The sequence below is a fragment of the Diceros bicornis genome, chromosome 17 (assembly GCF_020826845.1).
Source record: "Diceros bicornis minor isolate mBicDic1 chromosome 17, mDicBic1.mat.cur, whole genome shotgun sequence".
In the NCBI taxonomy this organism is placed as follows: domain Eukaryota; kingdom Metazoa; phylum Chordata; class Mammalia; order Perissodactyla; family Rhinocerotidae; genus Diceros; species Diceros bicornis.
The window spans coordinates 20,648,588-20,667,031 of NC_080756.1; the positions used below are offsets into that span (position 1 = coordinate 20,648,588).

Sequence of the window (18,444 nt, forward strand, 5' to 3'; positions counted from 1 at the left end):
CCCACCCTGGGCCAGCCCCTCCTGCACCCCAACCCCATGGAAACCAGCAGACAGTGGCAGGCAGAGACCTTGAGTTCCATTCTCATCACCTCCCTGTCGGGGAAACTGAAGTCCGGGGCAGGAAGTCAGAGGCAGAACGCTGGTGGTCAGTCACCCTGACAGGCAAGAGAGTGAAGGGTTAAAACGGCAGGAAGGTTGAAGAAATTAGGATGGGGACCGGGGCACTATCAGCTTGGCAGGAATAAGAAGTCCCCTGCCCACTCGTGCAGGTCCCATCAGGCTTGGGGTACAAGAGCAGTGGGAAGGGGCCCCCAATCCCAGGCCCCAGGGGGCGGCCGTGCACACGGGGGAGGTAGCAGCGCCGAGCCGTCTGCGCCGTGTCACATGCGCGCGCGCGCACACACACAGACAGGCACACACGTGTGCCTGGGTATATATAGTCCCCAGTCACTGGGCCCGCCGCTCTGCAGTGGGCGCCAGCTCCCTGGGCTGGGAGGGGGCTTTCGGGGCGGGTGGGAGGGTGGGGGGCCGGGGTGGGGTGGGGCAGGATGCTGGATGGCCAGCTATTCTGCGAGGGGCCCGACAGCCCCGGGGAGCTCCAGGATGAAGAATCTGGCAGCTGCCTCTGGGTGCAGAAATCCAAGCTGCTGGTGATCCAAGTGAAGACTATTTCCTGTCATTATAGTCGCCGTGCCCCTCCTCGACAGCCCATGGACTACCAGGCCAGCTACTGGGCTCGAGGGCCCCAGAGCCGCACGTGAGTGAAGGACGGGTGAGGGGAATAGAGTGGTGGGGCGGGGAGTGGGGTCCAGACCTCCCCGCAGGCACCAGCCAGCGCTGCTGGTCCCCCTTCTCTTTCCCACGCTTCCCCCTCAATCCCGAGGGCTGGGGCCTGATTCACCCCGCGTTGTTTTGGGGGGACAGGAGTGGGCGTGAAAAAGGGCAGGAGGTGAGATGGGGCAGACGCTGTTAAAGTGTGCATGGAGAGATGGTGAGGAGTCCCGCTTCGACTTCAGCCCTAACATATACGCACGTGCACACGCGCACACACTCACACACACCCCTCCACACGGCTGCCCCAAATGGTCTCCAATGCTCCCAGCTCCCCGGACCTCGGCTCCCTTCCCCCACAAACTGCTCACCTGGGTTCCTGCTCATTGTCCCAGGTGTGGGCCGCGCCCGGGATCCCCTGAGCCGCTGCCCCGCCGGCCCTGGGCCTCCAGGGTGCTGCAGGAGGCGACCAACTGGCGGGCGGGGCCCCCGGCCGAGGTCCGAGCCCGGGAGCAAGAGAAAAGGAAAGCAGCATCGCAGGAGCGGGAGGCCAAGGAGACCGAGCGAAAAAGGCGCAAGGCTGGTGGGGCCCGAAGGAGCCCCCTGGGTCGGCCCCGCCCGGAACCTCGGAACGCCCCTCGGGTGGCCCAGCCTGCAGGGCTCCCAGCTCCCTCCCGGCCGGAGCGCCTGGGGCTGGTGGGGCGACCGCCCCGTCCATTCGCGCAGCCGCAGAGCGACCCAGGGGCGGCGTGGGCGAGGCCCTGGGGAGGTCGGCGGCCAGGCCCCCCCAGCTACGAGGCTCACCTGCTGCTGAGAGGCGCTGCCGGGGCAGCCCCGAGACGCCGCTGGGACCGGCCGCCACCCTACGTGGCTCCACCTTCTTACGAAGGCCCCCACAGGACCTTGGGGACCAAGCGAGGCTCCGAGCCCTCCCAGGTCCCCGCCTCGTCAGCCCCTGCTCCCACTCCAGCCAGGACAGAGGGAGGGTGCGCAAAGAAGAAGCTGGATCCTCGGATCTACCGGGACGTCCTTGGGGCTTGGGGTCTCCGACAGGGGCGAGGTCTTTTGGGAGGCTCCCCAGGCTGTGGAACAGCCAGGCCAAGGCTGGAGTCCGGCAAGGGGGCCGCGGAGAAAAGCCTGGGGCTGGCTGCTGCTGGCCTGAACAGTGGTAGCGACGGCCGTGCCCAAGCCAAAGCTGTTGGGAGCCCAGGCACGGAGACAGCTCCCGCGGGGCCTGCAGCTGCGACTCCCAGCCCCCCGCGTCCCGCTCCCAGGTCCAGGCCCCAGCTCAAGGGCTCCGGGGAAGGGAAAGAAGGTAGAGAACAGAGCTGGCTCCCCAAATGCTGGATTCCCTCCCTTAAAAAGCAGGCTCTCCGACATAGCCAGACCCTCCCCAGGCCCTGGGCTCCAGGAGGCACGGGATGGAGAGAGTCCCTGGGTCATAGAGAAGGGGCAGGACCCAAGACCTTGGAGGGTTGGAAAGTGACCCGCCGCGCCCACACCCTGCCCCGCAGTTCCCGAGGCCCCGCTCCTGGAGAAGGTGTCTTTGTCATTGACGCCACGTGCGTGGTGATACGGTCCCAGTATGTTCCGACCCCTCGTACTCAGCATGTGCAGCTTTTGTCCTCTGCGGTGCCGCGCGTTGTGGAGGATGCCCCCAGCCAACTGAAGCCCAAAAAGGAGGAGGGCGAGGCAACCGCGGGCTTTCCCTCCCCTCGCCAAAAGCTGCTGTTGAGCAGCCAACGCCTTTCACACCAGCCTGGTGGGGGGCGCGAGTTCGAAGCTGAGGGCGGGAAGCCTGCGGACTCCTCATTGGAAGAGCGCGCCTCCCGCATCTTGGGGCTCCCGGTGGACGAAGTAAACCTGCAGGACGCCCCCATGCAGCCAGGTAGCCCAGAGCACTCAGCCTTAGGCCCAGCAGCTTCGGGAGGCGCGGGCGGTGCCGAGGGCTCGCAGGAAGTGGCGGCGGTCCCGCTGCGCGCGGGCCGGGGCTGGGCGCGGACCCCGGGGCCCTACGCCGGGGCCCTGCGGGAAGCCGTGTCCCGCATCCGCCGCCACACCGCCCCGGACTCGGACTCGGACGAAGCTGCGGAGCTCAGCGTCCATAGCGGCTCTTCTGATGGAAGCGACACAGAAGCCTCGGGCGCCGCCTGGCGGAATGAGCAGACCTGGCCCCGGGAAGGTGGGAAGACAGAGCTGAGCGACAGTATCCGAGAGATTCTAGACGTCATCAGCCAAACCGGGGAGGCCCTCTTCGGGGCTAGGGACCCTAAAGGGACCCCGCAGGGAAATAGGGAGCGGCAGTGAGAGGCTTTTTCTTGTATTTGTGTTGCCCAACCCCTCCATCCTCGGGCCCACCGGTCCCCTTTCTTCTTCACAGACTTCCTTGTACCCCTTACTCATATCCGTTCCCATACTCGAAATAGAAGCCGCACAAACGAAAGGAAAGGGAGCATATGCCGATTCATGATTTTTTTTTTTTTCAGGAGAAGTGGGTGAGCAATAGACCTTAAGGCCTGCTCTGTTCCGGGCACTGGAGTAAGGTCTTCAGCAGAAGCTGATGCACCAGGTGTGCAGTTGAGCAGAGAGGCGTGGCCAGCATCAGGCAGGAGGGCAGGGATGCTATAGTCATAGGAGGGCAAGTTGAGGGCAGGGCCTCTGGGCAGGAGGGAGAAAGTGATGGAGAGGCTTTGGACTGAGGTAACCAGGTGACAGAGAAGCCCTTGGCAGAAGAGGAAAGCAGAAGCAACCAGAAAAGGAGGAAGAGGGCTCACTTTGGTGTCACAAGTGTTGGGCTCCAATCCCAACTCGAACACTGACTTGCTGGGTGACCTTAGGCAAGTCACTTCCCCTCTCCAGGACTCTTAGGATGTAAAATGAGGGAGTTCTAAGGTCCATCCCTGACGTTTTGGAGCCTTTGGAGAGGCTTTTTATTTCATCTTCCCTTCCACAAGCCGAGAAAGAGTTAGGAATAAGTGAACAGAGTCTGAGGGTTCCTGGTGGCTTCATTGTCACCTGCACTCATTCTCAATTCAAGACTGTCCAGGATTTGCACAAGAGCTGAGTGAGTGGACAAGGGCTCCTATCAGGTTTAGATGAGCGCTCCCCAAGGCAGGGCAGGATGGTGGCCTTGTCACTGTCCCTGGCCTGTAGCGGTCCGAGCTGGGGAGGGAAGGCAGCCAATGAATCAGCTTGGGACCTCTTTAGGCCTTCCCCTTTTTCTCCTCCTCAATGTTCCTTAGTGATGCTCTGAATCGTTACCACGATCTCCCACCCAGGTGGTATCACCCATCTGAAAGAACTCTGAGAATTTCTTGCATCTCTGCCTCTTCCAGAAACCGGCCAGGGAAGGAAGGGGGAGGCTGGTCCCCAAAAGCCTGTAGGTGTGGGGTGTAATACTCGCTGTAGCCACTACGGGGCGCGCGCAGGTCGCGGATTTCCCCGGTAGCTAGTCCCCGAGTCCCCGCTACGCCGGCCCTGCCAGTGCATCAATTGATCCCTCGTTACTGCGCGCCGGTCCCCCACCTTGCCGCCTCCAGCCTTGCGAGGTCGGGAGCAGACCTCTGGCCTTCTATACTTCCGGAGCGCGCCGAACCCCTCTTTGTACTCATCCACACCGACTGGCTTGGGACCCAGATACTGAAGTCTTTTTTTCCCTCGGATCTTGGACACCTCCTCTGTCTCTATTTACTAGCCATGTGAACTTGGCCAAATCACTTCACCTCCCTGAGCCTCAGTTTCCTCATCTGTCAAATGGGGGTTTATAAACACCTACCTCGCAGGGTTGTTGTGAGGATTTAATGAGAATAATGTATGTAAAGCGCCTTGCACAGTGCCTGGCACACAGTAGGCGCTCAATAAATCTAAGCTTCCCTTTGTCCAACTTTGGCTGGCATCTTCTTCCTTTCACCGACCCATTCCCCACAGTGCCCCTCCTCCAGGGCTCCTCTGCTCCTTCTCGCTTGGGGGTGGGGAGGGGACTCCTTCCTTTGACGGAAACTCCCAGCCCACCCTTGTCTCCCCCAGTCCGGACTCTCCCTTCCTTGCCCCCCACCCCACCCCCGCTGGCTCTTCCCACTGCCCCGGCGCACTCCCCCCACCCCCCATTCCGGGCAAAGGCTGAGTCAGTCTGGGTAAATTTAGCCGCCGACTCGGCGGGCGGGCGCGGGGGCTTCGCCCAGACTCAGTCTCGGAGTCCCGGCCCGGCCCGGCCCTCCGCCCCGCCTCTGCCCCCACCCCCACCGAGTCCCGCCAACTCCAGCTCCGGCTCAGCGTTCAGATCCCCAGCCCCCCTCTCAAACCACTTATGATTTTGGTCGCCAATTATCTCGACGTCACTCCCCACCCGCACCCAGAGAGACTGGGCAGGACGGGGAGGGGGCTGGGCGGCCGGGGAGGGGGCTGGGCGGCCGGGGAGGGCGCCAGACTGGACCCTAAGCCGGGCAGGCTGCCTGGGGTCAGTGGAGGGAGATGGTTCTCTTTGGGTTTCCAAAGGGGAGAGCATGGCTCAGTCACTCAGGAAGGTCCATCCCAGAACCTGCTTGGAGCCCACACTGTCGGGTTTCAAGTGAGCTCTTGCTGGAGGAGGTAAAGGCAGTGGGGGTCACCTTGGGCAGAGATGGAAGTTTCCTGAGGTCTGTCTCCTTTCCACCTACAATTCTAACAACTACCCATTCTAACTATTGAGCATTTACTGAGCACCTGAGAGGAACCAGGCACCAGGCTGGGCTCCAGGAAAGAAATGAGAAAGGCCTGCCTGACAGTGGGGTAAAGATGAAAACGTATCAGATAGCGATAGTATTGAGCAGAGTGGTAAGTACTGCAAGGAGTCAAACAGGGGAGAGTGCATGGATTTTACCAGATCGTGAAAGGCTCCATGGAGGAGGTGACATCTGAGACAGAATTTGGGGAAAGGGCTTCCAAGTAGAGGGAACAGCAAAAATAGAGGCATGGATGTGGTGAAACAGGGTATGTTTAGGAAATTACCAAATGGTCTGGTTTGACCTGAGTTGAGGGTACATTCAGAGGAGTTGTGGAAGATAAAGGTGGGAGTGAAAACCGAGGCCAGGTTGGGGTGAGCCTGGGCCAGCTGAGGAGGGTGTGCCTTGGCCCTCTGGGCTTGAGAAGAGGATGGACTGCAGGCCAGGAGGAAGATTGAGGAAGGCCAGGGCAGCGTGAGAGCATCTGTCTGTATTTGCTACAGCCTAGGAGCTCCAGGGCTCTGGGGCTGGTAGAAGAGGTGAGCTGCACGGGATAGCGGAGTGGCTCTAGTGGAGGGGCTCTTGGAGTTTCCAAGAGCTCACCCACACTGCTACCATTGTCAGAGAAATAGGGTAGTGCTGTGTTTAGAATGGAGCCTGGCAACCTGGGTTTACATCTTGCCTCTACCTCATACTAGCTGTGTGACCTGTGGCAAGTTACTCAACCTCTCTGTGCCTTGGTGTCCTCAGTTATAAAACGGGGTTATTAATAGTGCTTTTTCATAGGCTTGTTGGGAGGATTAAATTATTCAATATGTAAAGCACTTAGTACAATGCCTGGTATATAGAAAGTATTAAGCTCTGATTATTTTTTCTCTTTAGAGCTATTTCATTCGTGTTGGGGGTATGAGGACAGAAGGAGGGGGAAGAGAGAATTAGAGGTAGGGGAGGAGGAGGACCAGGCAGCAGAAGCCAGGTAGAGAGGAGAGAGGAGCCCTGGGGTAGAGAAAAACTGAGCTCCTTGAATGGGTGAATGGTGTAGTAGGAGCACTTGAGTGGTTAGGGTGTCAATGCGACACCCCCCCCCCAAGGGCTTCCTCCATCTTTTTCTAAGGGTGGAGTCAGCACCAGCTGCTGAAGGTCTCAGGAGAAAGGGAGAGAGATAAGAGGAGGAGCAACTGCAGGTCTGGGGGCCAGCCCTTGGTGAGCCATATCTCAGACTGGCTCTGCAGGGCCCTGTGGGTGGGAGGCTGGAGGCTCCCTGCTGTGAAAATGACTTCTAAATCCGGCGGTGTCTGCCAGCTGGCCAGCCTCAAGACGGAGGTCACAACCACCCCCCACCTTGGGACAGCCTCACAGGTCAGGAGTAGGGAGAGCAGACGCAGGAGGGTGTGGTCAGGTTGGGACGGCAGCCCTCAGGTTAGCATAGGACCCTACTACCCTCCCAACAGCCAGGTTCTTCCCAGGGAAGCCCTTTTCTGCCCCAAGTTGGGCCCAGTTAATATGGCTTAGAGGAGCTAAGAGCCCCCTCCCCTTTCAGACTCTCAGGAGAGCCCTGGGACTTCCCTAGATCGGCCACAAATGGGTAAAAGAAACAAAGAACAAGGCCATAACTCTGGGACTTTAGGGGATTCAGGCTCAGGAGTGTGTGCATGTGCATGAAGAGGAGAGGACCAGGAGAGATGGCTGAACATGAGTACACAGGGAGTGTGCAAAGTGTGTCTATGGGGAAAAGAGACAACATTCAATCAGTTATGCATTTGTTCACTCACCTATTAAACACATATGCCAGACCCTAGGACACACAAGAGACGCAGACATGGTTCCTATCTTCAGGGAGCTCACAATCTAGGGTGTGTGTGAGAGAGGGGAGGGGATGTGGGAGAGGAAACCCACAGTCATTACAATGCAGGCAGTACAACATAATATAAGTTAATGAAGGCATTCCTGAGGGTGCAGGGAAGCATGAAGGAAAGAGCAGCTCCCAGACTGTGACTTCTGGGGAGTGGGAATATGCCCAGGCCTCTGGGAGATAAGTTGCTGAGGGTGAGTATGTTAGTGAAGGAAGGCTCAGCCTGGATACTGTCCCCTCCTGTGAATGTCCTAGCATGGGATGGGCTCTCTCCCTTGAATCCCTGGTACCACAAAGCCTTTTGTGAGTCCTTTTAGAGAAGGGTTGCCTCATCCATCCATCTATCCATGCATCCATTCATCCATCCATCCTTTGTTCATCCATCCATGCATCCATGCATGCATCCATTTATCTATACATCCCACCCATTCATTTATCCATCCATCCACCAACCCATCTGTCATCCATCCATCCATTCATCCATCTATTCCTTCATCCATCCATCCATCTATTCTCTTCACGACAGCATATAATATGCCTAGCTCAGTGCTGCAAAGGATGCCAAGATGAACAAAACACAGTGCCCATGTCCTCAGGAAGCTAGAAGCCTAGTAGGAGGATGAGTAACATACACAGATAACCACACATGGGACAGACAGTATGTGCTGTTAGTGAAAGCCTTGCCAAGAAGGTGCTTCAGGAGGCAAGGTCACTTTGCCGAGGGAAATTAGATGAGCTTCATGTAGGCAGGGACATTCGAGATAGGTTTCAACAGCGGGAGATGGGGAAGAGGTGCTTTCCAGGGTGTGGGCAAAGGTAGAGAGGTGGGAAAGCACCCAGCTTTCACAGGGAACAGAGGTACTGGAAAATCAGAGGTGCAGAGGGATGGGATCCTGGAATGATGCGTGGAAGCCAAATCATGAAGTGCCTCTGGGAAGCAGAGATAAAGAGTAAGAGGGAAAAAAAAAAGAGTGAGAGGAATTGAGGGAGAGGTGAGGGGCAGAGAGTTTTAGAGCTGCGAATGTCCCAGTTGCCTCCTCAACACCTATATCATTGTTTTCTCTGCTGCTTGGCTATGACTTTTGTTGGTCTTGTTACCTGGTGGAATTGCCTGCTGGACCATGAGCCACTCAAGGGTAGTGACTTTGAGTTAGCTCTGTATCCCCTGCAAGATTGGCCTGGGGCAGGCTCTCAGCAAATGCTGGCAGAAGGAAGGACCAAATGATAAAACTGTGCCACAGGAACGCTGGCACAGCAATTCAGCCTCAAGTATACAGGAGGAGGGGTGGCTGCTGCCTGGGGTGACCCCTGCCACTTAGGACGGATGACCCTGCTTTCTTTGCCAGGGTCTCTCTAGGAGCGTTGCCAAGAGGCACCACAAGGTGGCGCTGTTCCAACTGTAGCTCTGAGTTCTGCCAAGGTCCTTAACGTTTGCAGCTGAAGTGCCCATCGAAGAACCATCGTGGGAGGGTCTAGGCATATCCCCTCCAGCAAGTCCTGAGACAGAATGAAGAGCCTGAGTGCAGCTACGGAAGACAAGAGCCGACAGACCCCCAACCCCAATGCAAGTACAGGCCTCATCTATCCATCCATTCATTTGACAGTACCTACTATGTGCTAGGTACAATGTTAGGCTCTTGGAAAAACAACAGTGATCTAGACACAGTCCCTGCCCTTAGGGAGGTCACTGTCTAGTCCTAACCAAATCTTCCTTTACTAAATTTCTCTCTCTTTTACACACACACACACACACACACACACACACACACACCTGTTCCTCAGGGCCAATCCCCTTGACCTGGGAAGCCATCTCCATGTGAAATCTACTCTTAGGTACTGCTCGCCCCTCCAGATCCAAGTTTCTCCCTAATGTTGCTGTATGGCCACATTAGTTTGACCCCTGGATGCTGTGACCCCTGGATGCTCCTTCCTGGGATGGCTCCTCTTCCCCTTCCTCTGAGCTCCCTGACGAGCCCTTTTCTATTCTCTCTCCCAACCTCCCCCATCATATCCACAGCCACTCTGCCAGCCCTAGTAGCTTTAGGGACCTCCTCAGAGTATACCTAGAGTGTGTTAGGGATACGAGGGTGAATCCACACAGAAGGGCCCTGTGACACCCTGGCAGCATTGGCCCAGAGACGAGGAGTTGGAGAGTCCAGAAAACCAAAGACCTCCGAAACATGCTCCTCTGTGGCCTGAGGGCTCTGCCAGCCAAGCCTGTCCCCAGACAGACTGCCTTCTTCTCTCACCTACTTTTGGAGGGAACGGGCCTCTCCTAGCTGCAACTCCATAGTGGTGGCTGTGGGAGACACTGGTTGCAAGTTGAAGCATTATGGGACATTGTCCACTTTCCCAACCTGCTCCAATGCCCAACTTAGCCCCTGGCGGGTTTGGGAGAGGAGAGGAGGGAGGGTTGGTGCTGGGAGTGGGAGCCAGGCCCATCGAGGTCCCAGGAGTGAATGCCGCATTGTTGGCCAGGCCAGAGTCACAGATAATTACCTCAATTAGTGACAATGGGAGAGTAATAAATACAGGCTTAGTGTCTCCTACCCCACCAGGGCTCCGAAGATTAATCCAGGCTGACGGGCGGGCCCTGAAAGGCGTGATGGACAATTCATTAAACTCCCCAAATGCCGCACAACCTGGGCGTGAAGGCTGAGTTAGCCCCCTGGGGGCTGCGGCTTTGTCCCGATTGTGTGTCTCCGCCACAGCAGAGCCGGGCAGCCCCCAGAGAGCGGGGAGGTGAGTGGGGCTCCCCCAGCCGGGCCAGGCGGCGGGGGGATTAGGCCTCGGTCCGTCCCTGGTTGCCCTGGCACACCAGCCCGGCCGGGCTGGAATGTCCGTGGGGGGGAGCCGGCCGAGCGGAGGGGCGGGGCCGACAAGGTGGGGTAAGGGGGGCACACAAAACCAGGGGCAGGAGGAGTTAATTAGACGCCAGCCGAGGAGGGTGAGGGGCCACAATAGGGCTGAGGGCCCCCCAGGGACGGCCCCTTCACTTCCGAGGATTAATAGGGAAGAGAGAGAAGAGAGGGGTTCAGCCCTGGGGGAGGAGAGCTGGAAGCTTCCCAGGGTGGTACTGCCCCCTCTTGCACAGTTTGGCACCTACTTGGCAAGTGGCTAGGAGGCAGGAGGCTCTGGCAGCCTGGGCAGGTGCCCCCCGCATCCCGTAGTGTGGCGCTTTCTTCCTTGCATGGCACCTACACTGGGAGGATGATTACGCAGGGAGGAGAGAAGGACCCTGTCATTTATCAGGGAAGTAGTTGGAGTGGGGATGTTTAGGGGCCCTGGTCTCAACTCTCCACCCCCAACCTCTTCTGAGGCAGCACCAGGAACCTGAAGTTTTACCCTTCCTGATGAGGCTGCCAGGTTAGAGCCAAGAAGTCTGTAGCATGGGCTGGAGCTGATGTGAATGCATGGGAATAGGGGCTGCCATGTGTGTGTGCACACACACATGCATACGCTTGTGCATGCAGGTGTGCTTATGCACAGGGCCTCAGTAAATGCCTCTTGAATGAATGAATGAATGAATGAATGAACTTTAGTTTTGCTGAGAGTAAATGGGTGTGAAGAAGAGAAGTGGGGCTGGGCTGAACAACGACACTAGAGTGAAGGGCCTTGGGCCCTTTCCTTCTGAGCTCCCAGCCATGGCCCAGGAAGGATGGGGACCCCACCTCTGACCAGATGAGCAAATGTCCAGGAAAAATGAAGTGGCTGTGGTTCCTTCCCTTTTAAAAGGGCCAAAAATGCAGTAGCCTCTTGGAAGCCCCACTTCCTCCTGGGCCCCAGGGAACAGGGCAGCCCTGGCTCCTCCCTAGGAGCCACCCCACCCTATCCCCTCCCAGGGGATGACAAGGGAGCAAGTTGGCAGCAGTTCCCTGGGCATATTTATAACCTGCTGCTCGGTCACCAGCGTCTGCTTTTAGCCCAGACGGGGGAGGGGGCAGGGGGGGTGGTCTGTCTCATGCTGGGCGCCCCGGCTGGGTGTGGAAAGAGTGAGTAAGGGTGAGTGGTGGGCAGCTCTGTATGGATATTCCTGCTCACACCACAGCCAAACAGCTTATTTTCTCCTCATTTTGTTATTTTTCTCCCTCTGGCCTGGAGAGGAGGACTGAGCCAGCCTGAGGTGGGGGGGGGGTGCTAGACCCTGGGGTATTTGCAGCCCCACTGACAGGGTTTTTCCAGGGTGCATGTGGCAGGGTGTGTGATGCTGGCCTGCTGACCCCCCGGGGACTGTACAGGCCTGCGTCTCGGTCCTCTCAGCTTTTCCACTCCCCCCAGGGTATTTCAGGACTAGTGCCTCCCTCACTCTATGAGGCCAACCATGTGTCCGGGGTCCCTGGCAGCCTCGGGTCCCCCTGGGTGTGTGGCACCTGGCACCTGAAGATCTGAGGTGGGTGGGAGGATAGCCTGGGCGGACAGGGCAGAGCTGGGGCATCAGGCCCATTCCTGAGAGCACTATAGCACTCTCCTATGGTGAACTCCCAGCCCGCTCTGGGCCCTGAGACCTCAGTAAGGCCTCTCTCCAGGCACAGCTGCCTTTCTCCCCAGGTTCGACCTGCTCTAGCCCTGTGTGAGGATGGCACAGAGGATCATAACAACAAAACAATTTGCTCCTATGTAGTGCTTTGCAGACCCTACAGCACTTCTGCTTGCTTTTTCTGTTATATTAGTACATGCCCCTTTGAGGGCCCAGCCTCATTCTGCACTTCCCTACCCCTGCTTCGAAGGCTCAGCCCCGGGAAGTGAAGGGCCTCCATGGGGAGGACTTGGGGATGGGAGTCTGTCCTTAAACCTCATGCACATGCAGAGGGCGTTACACTTCACTGAGCACATTGCACTCCCCCCATTATAGTGATGGTATCTGTTGATGTGTGTGATTCCCTGGCCACACTGTAAACTCCTCCGAGCAGGCACTATGGCTGGCACATCACTGTATCCCCAGCATATGCCTGGCACAGAAGAGGTGTCAGCAAGTCTTCAAATGACCTGAGTTTTCACATATGTGATCTCATCTGAAACTCATCACCTTCCTGAAGGAGATTAAGTACCGATAACCATCACTGACTAATAGACAAGGCAACTGAGGCTGAGAAAACAGGAGATTTGTGAGCCTAGTTAGGGCCAGAACAGATTTGCTGCTTTCCTTTGCTCTTCTTCCAGCTTCTATGTGTCAGCTCAGCCCAGAGCCCCAGGCCTGAAAGCAGATGCGGATTCTAGTTCTTGGAGTTAGGACTTACAGGTGAGAGCGGTTGGGGACAGCTGCCAACCCTTAGACTCCCCACTCTGCTGCTTCTCCCCAACTCTGGGCATTGTCCAGCAAGGGCTCAAACCCCTTCTTTTGCCTCTGGCAGCCCATTAACTTCTTGCTTTGGGAGCTGGAGGATCTAATAGCTGGTTGGATTATAGATGGGCATTCTCTGTAGGAGGCTCTTTATTGGAAACCCAAGGCCTGTCAGGTGCCTCCTACCCCAGATCAATAAGGTTTCTATTCCTTCCCCTTGACTGCCCATCAGAGCTGAGCTGGTGCTGGCTTGGCAGATGGAGAGAAAGGGAAAGGGATATCTTTGCAAGATTGAACAGCCCCTGGCTCCACTCCCCTACCCCCACACATATCCCAAAGGCCATCAGGGGTCAGAGTTCACACATCCGGGGAGAGGTGGGAGGCAGCTACAACAGCAAAAGAGTCCTGGGGAGAGGGGGAAATTCTCCAGTCACTGGGATCAGTTGTTGCCCTTGGGGGGTGCAGTGCTTCATAGCACCCCCTATCCCTCAGGTGTCCCCTGGGGGGAAGTATTAGGATTAGGGAGAGGCATTAAAGCTTAGGAAGAGGTTAGTGTTTGTCTGAAGTTAGGGTTAAGGCTAAGGTTAGACCTAGACCCAGGGACAGGGAGAGGATTAGAGTTAGAGACAGGTTTAGGGCTGTGGGTAGGATCAGTACTCCCGCGCTCTGGGGAATGCCCACACAGAGCTATCGTGGCGATAGTAACAGAATCCCCATTTGAGCTCTTTATGAGAATGGCTGGCTTCACGGTTTGGTTATGGACCACACTTGGTTTCCTTTTGGTTCCGTTGGTTTAAACCTGGCTATATTTGAATTCTAGCCCTCCCGCTCCTTTCTTTTCCTCCACCGTCATCTCTGACCTTCTGGGTTCAGGACTACTGGGGTCCTAATAAGGTGTTTCCTTGTCTGGGGGCAGGAAGTGCCTTCCCCACTGCCCAATGCACTGCCCACAGCTGAAGCGGGTGGGCTTCGGAGACCAATAGCTCTACACTGGGAGCACCCTTTCTGCTTGGGTTTCTCTTTCTCTTTCTTCTTTGGTTTCTTCTCAGAACACAGTCATGGCTATCACTCAATTGTAGCTATTTTCACAACAACTCTTCTAGATAGGAGGCTCAGAGTTTGTTTAATCCCCCTTCAGCAAGGAAAGAAACAGAGGCAGCTATCCACTTGCCCAATCTCACACAGCCAGTTGATGTTCAAACAGGAAGAAGAACCTTGCAGGGTCTTTTGGCTCCTGACCAGGTTCTTGTGGAGACCTGGATCCCCAGTGGCCTCATTAGGGTGATCCCAGGTTCAGAACCTCAGGGTCCTCTTGCAGGGCCAGGAAACAAGTTCCCCAACAATATACTATTCGTCTAAGAGAGGTAAGCAATGGTGTGTTCTGGATTCAAGAAAAAGCCACCAAGTCATTGATAAAAATAGAGATTTTATTCTGCAGAGGAAGATACTACATTGGTGGGGGCGAAGAACTACTAATAGCTACAGTGTAAGGAAATACTGATTCCGGTAGGCAATGGCATCTTTGAGAAATTGGGGAAAGGAGAAGGGGATGGAGAAAACGCTGGAGGGCAAAAGGAGGGAAGAATGGAGAGGGACTGGGTTGGGGTGGAAGTGGTCTCTGCAAACCAGGCTGGAACCCAGCACAATAAATAGTTTTATTTACAACAACCAAACTCGTGGCTTTGTATCCACGTTTCAGTGCAAATTATTTACACACTGCTGAGGAGGCAGGACAGGAAGGGGTAGGAGGTGGCCGAGGGAGGCATGGCTCACAGCTGTTCAATGGCTCCATGACGGAGGCTGGGAGAATGGGGGTATTTCTGCTGGGTCCTCCAACCTCATTTTCCCCTCATTTTCCCCATCACAGCTGCCCCTTCATCCTGGGACCTCCCACTTCAGCTATGGTGGGGGGGTGGGGAGGACAAAGGCCCTGATGCCCAGGTCTGTGTTCAGGGTCTGCACCCTTGGCAGGAGAATGGGAAGGGGCATGTGGGGACCTGGAGAAAACGAAGGATAAAGGTGAGGGAGAGAGGCAAGGAGGTCGCTGGCGCGGTGGAGGAGGCAGAGCAACGCCATCAGGAGCTGACCCCGGTGGGGGAGGGGACGAATCCTTCTCTCACCTCCTGGCCAAGCAGGGGGCAGTGCAATGGGGTCTCCCGCGGAGAGGGAGGGAGGTAGGTTCGGGGCAGGTCCATCAGGATGGCAAGAAGGTCCTTGCCGCCCCAGGTGAGTGGTTTCAGGAGTCCCCAGGTAGGAGGAGGTGGGAGAAACGATCTCATACGTCTGAATCGCGGGGAGTATAGCTGGAGGGACTGGGTGGGCGCGTATCGGGGTCTCAGGTGTCGGCCAATTGTCTTGGGAGGCGGGCTTAAGAAGAACGCTCCTGGGGGCGAGTCCGCGCAGCGCCTCACAGACACTCGTGCAGCACGCGCGTGTGCGTGCAGTTGCGGCAGCTGACGTGGCAGCACCAGTGGAAGGTGCAGTTGCAGCGCTCCGTGACGCGCTGCGTGCGCGTGCGGTGGCCCCGGCCACAGCAGAGCAGCTCGCAGCCGTCCAGCGCGGGCGACGAGCTGTTGCAGGCGCGCCCCGCCGTGCCCGCTGTACCCAGGCGTCCGCTGTATGTGCAGAAGTTGGGCGATTTCTCGAAGTAGACGAGGTCGTGGGGCGAGGGCGGCTTGTGCGCGGGGTCTTCCGGCTCCAGGCGCAGCAGTTCTGCCCGCGAGGCGCGGTTGCTTCCGCGGTTGCCGTAGAGGACGCGCGAGGCGCCGTCGAAGCGGTCGCGCAGCACATCGCCCACGGCGCGCAGCGTGGGCAGCCGCATCCAGCACGTGCGCACCGTGCACGAGCCGGACATCCCGTGGCACTTGCACTCCTGGCGCATCTCGGAGAACACGGTCTGGGGGAAGGGGGAAGAAAGGGTGTCCCCAGGCCACTGTCAGAGCCAGAACCCTCATCCCAGATGCCGCCCCCTCCCGGACGCCGCTGGCACCTCAGCAAAGGCCCAGGCCTAGGCACGAAATGTTCCGCAGAGATTTGGACACTAGGCCCAACTCTTCTCCGCGCTGGAGAGTCTGTCTCGGCGTCTCAGCCTTATTTTTTGAATCTGTACAATGGACGGGCTGTAGGCAATACATTCTATGGGTTGCATGACTTCTAACCTGTTCGGTTCTACCTGCCCTAAGCCCAGGCATCCCTTTGCCCCCGGCTACTATCTCTTCCAGTCTCTGGCTTTCTTCCAAGCCTCTCGCTTCCTTAGGACGCCGTTTCCTAGTTCCTTACCCTAACGCCGGCCTTATCACCGACCGTTACTTCCCAAATCCGAGGTTAGCCCCTGCGCAGGGACTCAGAGATCCCTGCCACTCCAATTCGGGTGCGGAGCCCCTGAAGCCCGCTCACCGTGCGGCCCGCCTCGTTGTTGTGAAGGTTCATGAGGAATCGCAGGTCCCGCCCCTTCTCCCCGGAGTCCACAAACTCCCGGCCAAAAAGGCGGCCGAAGTCGATGTTGTCGCTGCAGCCCCCCCAGTGCCAATCGGGGCCCCCAGGGCCGCGCCGCCGATAGTCGCACGTGCAGGACTCGATGGAGCCCTCCGAGCAGGAGCGCGCCACTGAATGGGTGACCCCGGCCGAGGTGATGGCGAAGATAAATGCTGTTTCCCGACAACCTGTGGGAGAAGAGAGCGGGGATGAGCGAGCGTCACGCGGGGTGCGCCCAGCACCCTCAGTGGAGCGCTTGGGCCCCTTAAGTCTCACGCCCCGACTCCACCCTTAGAGTCCTGGGAGCCAGGCAGCCGGCTGTGTTGGGAACCTCTCTCTTAAAGAAAGTACGTGCGTGGGCACGCAACCACGTCCACACTTGTAATCATGTGTATTGAGACTCAGGGCGCATTTTGTCTCCTTAGTGGAAGTGGGGCAGCTCCAGAGAGAAAAACCGAAAAGAGGGGAGCGGAAGAACTCTGCACCGCCAAGACCTCTCCGCAGCCCAGACTTTCGGCCCATGTCTGCGATGCAAGCCTTGCTGGGCTGAAGGCAAGACATACACGCCCGCAGAGAACAGCTTCCCAGGCGCCTTTGAGAGGGGCTGGGGGAAAACGGTGGCCGGCCAGCGTCCACGACCCAGAGCTCCCTTTCTCTGGGGCAGTGGCTCAGAAAAGTTATGCTTCTTGTCCGAGGTGCACGGCTTGAAAGCGCCCGATAGAACGAGTTTGGCCCAGAGCTGGCTCTAGGCATGAAGCTCTTGGCGGGTTGATGTGTGACCCTGCAGGCGCCCGGGACATCTTCCCTGCACTCGCCCTTCCATGCCCTAGAAGTGACCCCGCGTTCACCAGGTCCCGGAAGCATCGCCTTCCTGGGTACCCACCTCGGTTGACGATCTTGCCGAAGAGGTGGGGCCCTGAAGCCGTGGGGCAGTTCCAGCGGCGGTTCCGGAACTGCCACTTGCACTCTCTCACAGCGCTCTGCAGCCCCCCGCTCACGCTGTGCAGGATCCCCGGGTTCTGGCGGATCAGCCGCCGCTGTTTGCGGCTCAGCAGCTGCAGACTGGGCTCGAGCACCAGTTGCAGACTCTTGGAATCGGTCAGCAGGTTTGTGGAGGAGGCTACGTTCACGATGCCCCTGGAGAGACGCATGATAGGAGCTCAGGCTCTAGGAAGGGGGCCTGCACCCTAACCAAAAAAGTCTTGCCCACCCTGAACTCTTCCTGGGGCAGGGGCTATTTGCTCCGAGAGAGCGGCAGGAGATCAATAATAAGGTAATGACTTGGCGCTCCGGGGCTCACTAGTAGTTTGAAAGGACTGGGTGTCCAGACTTTTGTGTGCCCAGGAGTCCTCCGGCTGCTCGGGGCCCTGGTTCCGGGGACTGGACAGGGGAGGCATGGGGAACCCGGAGACTAGATGTCCACCTTGGCTCTCAGAGCCTGCTTCCAGGCAGCCTGGGCGAAGAAATCCTAGCCTGCAGTCCATGCCCACCCAAGGCGTGAAATGCTTAGGAATCCCGTCCTCTTCTTCCTTTCAGAGCGCATGCCTGGCCCTTCGCTTCCCCAGGCAGGAAAACCTGTGGTGTGGCTACCGCTGTGAGACTGGGTGTGGGGCTCGAGGAAGAAGGGCAGTGCTAGATGGGAGTGGGCTCCCTGCCTGGAGTATCGTGGGCTGCCGCGGCCGGACCATTCACCCCACTTCAGCAGAGCTGGATTCTCTGGAACAGCTCCGCTCCAGAGCGCCCCTCGGTGTCTCAGAGGGAAGTCAGGGCGCTGGAGGGAGCCTGCCTGCCGACGCATCCCAGAGCGTGGGAGCTGGATGGGGCTGGCCCCTGGCTCTGCGCCCCGAGACAAGTGGCGACCCCGCACCAGCTCACTTACCACCATCGACCACTGCTGTTGGCGGCCAGGGCTGCAGGCAGAGCGGCCAGCGCCAGCAACAGCGTAGCAGAAACCCAGCCGGGCAGCAGCGCCCAGTGCCCCATGGCCTGCCCGGCCTTGCCTGCTCTGTGCTGCAGCTGGGGCGGCTTTGGCTGCTGCCCGCGACGGTGGGACGCGACGCGGCGGTGGCGGCAGTGGCGAGAGTTCGCAGTCTGGCTCTAACAGCCCTGGGGGCGGGCGGCGGGCAGCATGGCTCGCGGTCCCAGCTGGTGGGCTGAGGCAGCCACGGCGGGCGGCACCGCCTCTTATAGTTGCGGCGCTGGCTGAAGTGACGATAGGAGGCTGCCCCGCCGGGCCGCACCGTGGCACCAGGGCGCACCGGTCAGGGCGCAGACAATGGGCAGCGAGCGGGGCCGTGGCTCCCGCCCGTCTGAGCCGAGAGCAGACGGGCTAGCCGTCGGGGCTCACCCCCGCCCCCTGCCCGGTG

The 18,444-nt window shown here is 58.2% G+C and overlaps 2 protein-coding genes across 2 annotated transcripts; one reads left to right on the forward strand and one right to left on the reverse strand.

The window, feature by feature from the left end:
- The first annotated feature begins 548 nt into the window (after positions 1-548).
- Positions 549-4,193, forward strand: DDN (dendrin). The gene is made up of 2 exons (XM_058557546.1): positions 549-757; positions 1,167-4,193. Exons 1-2 carry the CDS (start codon positions 549-551, stop codon positions 3,076-3,078), a joined length of 2,121 nt encoding a protein of 706 aa, XP_058413529.1. The 3' UTR covers positions 3,079-4,193.
- A 10,818-nt stretch (positions 4,194-15,011) lies between these two features.
- Positions 15,012-18,061, reverse strand: WNT1 (Wnt family member 1). Its single transcript, XM_058557547.1, has 4 exons — positions 17,958-18,061; positions 16,962-17,215; positions 16,001-16,266; positions 15,012-15,500 (listed from the first exon to the last, which is right to left on the reverse strand). Exons 1-4 carry the CDS (start codon positions 18,059-18,061, stop codon positions 15,012-15,014), a joined length of 1,113 nt encoding a protein of 370 aa, XP_058413530.1.
- Positions 18,062-18,444: the final 383 nt, after the last annotated feature.

Coding starts and splice junctions, on each gene's coding strand:
- DDN (XM_058557546.1), top strand. CDS start 549: ATGCTGGATGGCCAGCTATTCTGCGAGGGGCCCGACAGCCCCGGGGAG. Junction 758..1,166: donor CGAGGGCCCCAGAGCCGCAC/GTGAGTGAAGGA, acceptor TCATTGTCCCAG/GTGTGGGCCGCGCCCGGGAT.
- WNT1 (XM_058557547.1), bottom strand. CDS start 18,061: ATGGGGCACTGGGCGCTGCTGCCCGGCTGGGTTTCTGCTACGCTGTTG. Junction 17,216..17,957: donor AACAGCAGTGGTCGATGGTG/GTAAGTGAGCTG, acceptor GCGTCTCTCCAG/GGGCATCGTGAACGTAGCCT. Junction 15,501..16,000: donor ACAACGAGGCGGGCCGCACG/GTGAGCGGGCTT, acceptor CCCTTCCCCCAG/ACCGTGTTCTCCGAGATGCG.